A 2,527-nucleotide genomic window follows, 5' to 3' on the forward strand; every position below is an offset into this window, starting at 1 on the left:
AAGGTTTTGGGGTCATGAAAAACAAATCTTAGAACCACCATCCCTCTATGCTTAGCACTGGTGATCACCTTGGTAAAAAGTTTAACATAAAATCCCTTCTAAAGAATTCAAGGTGGATAAAGCATTGGCCTTGGATTCAGGAGGACCTGAATTAAAATTTGACCTCAGACACTTGACACTAGCTGTGTGAACTTGGGCAAGTCACTTAACCCTCATTGCCCCGCAAATAATAATATAACAATAATAATAATAATAATTTATATAGTGTTTTGCACGTTATGTCCTTTGACACACTAACCCAGTGAGGTAAATGCAACCGTAATGTCCATTTTGCAAACAGAGAAATTGAGACAGAGATTAAGAGTTTCTATATACACATTCCTATATTTGTTCTTTGTACATTAAAATGTTTAAAGTCCATAATAAAAATATTTTTTTTTACAAAGTCAACTACTGAGAAGTCAGCAGAAGAGTTTTAATTCCAACATGTTTTACATGTAATTTACAGTGTTGTTGTTTGTCCTTCGTTCTTGAAGAGGACCAATAACATAATACCCAGGACCAAATTAAATAGCTCCCAGACTATATTCCAAAGGCTGGGAAGAGTTCATTTAAACAATTCTCAGGTCACATAAGTCAAACCTCAATTACACCTGAATTTATTAATGTTCATAGAGAACCCTCACTGCATCAGAACAAGCAAAATGACTGTTCATATGTATAAAAATAGAGTAAGAGTCCCAACATCACAGTCTGGATCACTGCTGCTGAGAAATCTGATCTTGCTCATCTCCGGCTTTCAACCCCAGAAGCTCTGTTTTGAGTTCACCACGTTTTGGGGGGATTTCAGGTATGGTCTGAAAAGAAACCACAGACATCAATGTTATGCCTCAGACTACAATGACAAGGCAGAGACTGCCTACAAATCCAGTGGGTAACAGGTACTTCACAGAGCCCTTTAAAATGTGCAAAACACCTTACCTACATTACACATATTATTTCGCCTACAAATACTTAAGTGTAGTTTGGAAGAATAAAGGGATAGAACTGGGTTCTGGTTCTAACTCATTGGACTGTGAGCTCCTTGAGGGAGGGGGCTGTCTTGTGCCTCCTCATATCCCCAGTGCCTGGCACACAGTAGGTGCTTTAGGACAGACTGACTCTTACAATTGGCACCAAGGGCTTAGAAGGTGCTAAGTAAATGTCTGTTGACTGAAATGCTCCAGGAACAAAAGCGCCGCCCCCAAGCCCACTGCCAGGGACCCTCACTCACCAGATCGGGTCGGTAGTACCTGTGCACCACTTCTGCCCCCGCCAGCATGGCCCCCATGCTGGCTACGACCATTTTCAGGTAGGTGGGCCACGACACGCCCGCGGGCATGGCGAGCTGGGGGGCTCGGACCTGCAGAGACAAGGGAGAGGAACTAAGACGCAAGCCGGGGACAGGCGCCCCCGCAACGGGGGCTTCTGGCTGCGCACCCACTTCCAATCGACTGATCAATCGATTAAGATCGGCATTAAGAGCCTACGGGGTGCTAAGCAACGGCTGCTCGGGAGACCCGCCGGGCTTGGGAATGCAGCTCCCGGGAGCCGGCTGCAGGATCACGGTCAGCCCAAATGCGGAGCCTTCCAGGCCTCGGTCCCAGGCATCCCTCCCGGCTTCCCCGCAGGGCTGCTTGCAACACGTGCAACTCACAGGCAGAACCTGGGCACCGGCTGCAGCCCGAGCGGGAGCTCGGCGGCTGCGCGCGCACCCCTAAGGAGACCCTGGGTACAGAGAGGAAAAGGCCAGGCAGAAGGGTCTAGGGCTGCGCGCGCACCCTCGAAGAGTCAGTCGGCGCAGGGGTGGGGGGGGGGGGCCGGGGCTGCGCGCGCAGCAACTGGGAGTCAGCCCCGCGGCGCGCCCGATCCCTAGCCAGCGCACCAGGGCGGCTTGTAATCGGCCCCAGGCCACGGTTTCCAAAGGGCCAAAGGGCGCGAGGCCGCTAGGCCCGCATCCAGGGCGGGGCTTTAGGCTGCTGCTTCCGGTTCCGCCCTGCATACGCTCAAGCACGTGAGCAACACCCCGGGGAAGCTCCCTGGGAGAACTAGAAGGGGCTCGGGGGTACCCCTGGAGCTTTGTTAGCGTGTGGCCCTTCTCAGTCGCGCCGACTCTTTGTGACCCCCCCCCCCAGGCAGAGATACTGGAGTGCTTTGCCATTTCTTTGGATGGATGAGTAAACTGAGGCCAACGGGGTTAAGCGACAGTAAGCGCCCGAGGTCGGATTTGAACTCAGTTCTAACCGACTTCAGGCCGGGCGCTCTGTCCAGTGTGCCATCTAACAACGTACTTTAACCATAAGCCTTCATCGCTTTCAATGGGGGTGACCCTCTCAAGGCTCTCCATCATCATTGGGGGGGGGGGGTCCTTCCCCACCTAGCAAACCTAAAAGTGCATTTTTTGGAAACCCCTGCCCATTATGCACAGGGCCATGGGACAGGCTTTCAGCTACTCGAAGCCGGCCAACATCGTCCCCAGTTCCTCCCA

General features: G+C 51.6%; 1 protein-coding gene across 3 annotated transcripts; it reads right to left on the reverse strand.

The window, feature by feature from the left end:
* Positions 1 to 345: 345 nt before the first annotated feature.
* C5H12orf73 (chromosome 5 C12orf73 homolog) lies at positions 346 to 2,020 on the reverse strand. Of its 3 annotated transcripts, none has more exons than XM_043967215.1 (3): positions 1,925 to 2,020; positions 1,274 to 1,402; positions 346 to 857 (listed from the first exon to the last, which is right to left on the reverse strand). In XM_043967215.1, the coding sequence occupies exons 2-3, from the start codon at positions 1,379 to 1,381 to the stop codon at positions 759 to 761; spliced, it is 207 nt and encodes a 68-aa protein (XP_043823150.1). In that variant the 5' UTR covers positions 1,382 to 1,402; positions 1,925 to 2,020; the 3' UTR covers positions 346 to 758. The 3 variants fall into 3 exon arrangements, with proteins under 3 accessions (XP_043823150.1, XP_043823149.1, XP_043823148.1); XM_043967214.1 differs by lacking the exon at positions 1,925 to 2,020 and adding an exon at positions 1,530 to 1,864; XM_043967213.1 differs by lacking the exon at positions 1,925 to 2,020 and adding an exon at positions 1,697 to 1,857 and having other exon boundaries at positions 348 to 857.
* Positions 2,021 to 2,527: the final 507 nt, after the last annotated feature.

The sequence above is a fragment of the Dromiciops gliroides genome, chromosome 5 (assembly GCF_019393635.1).
Source record: "Dromiciops gliroides isolate mDroGli1 chromosome 5, mDroGli1.pri, whole genome shotgun sequence".
NCBI classification, from domain to species: Eukaryota; Metazoa; Chordata; class Mammalia; order Microbiotheria; family Microbiotheriidae; genus Dromiciops; species Dromiciops gliroides.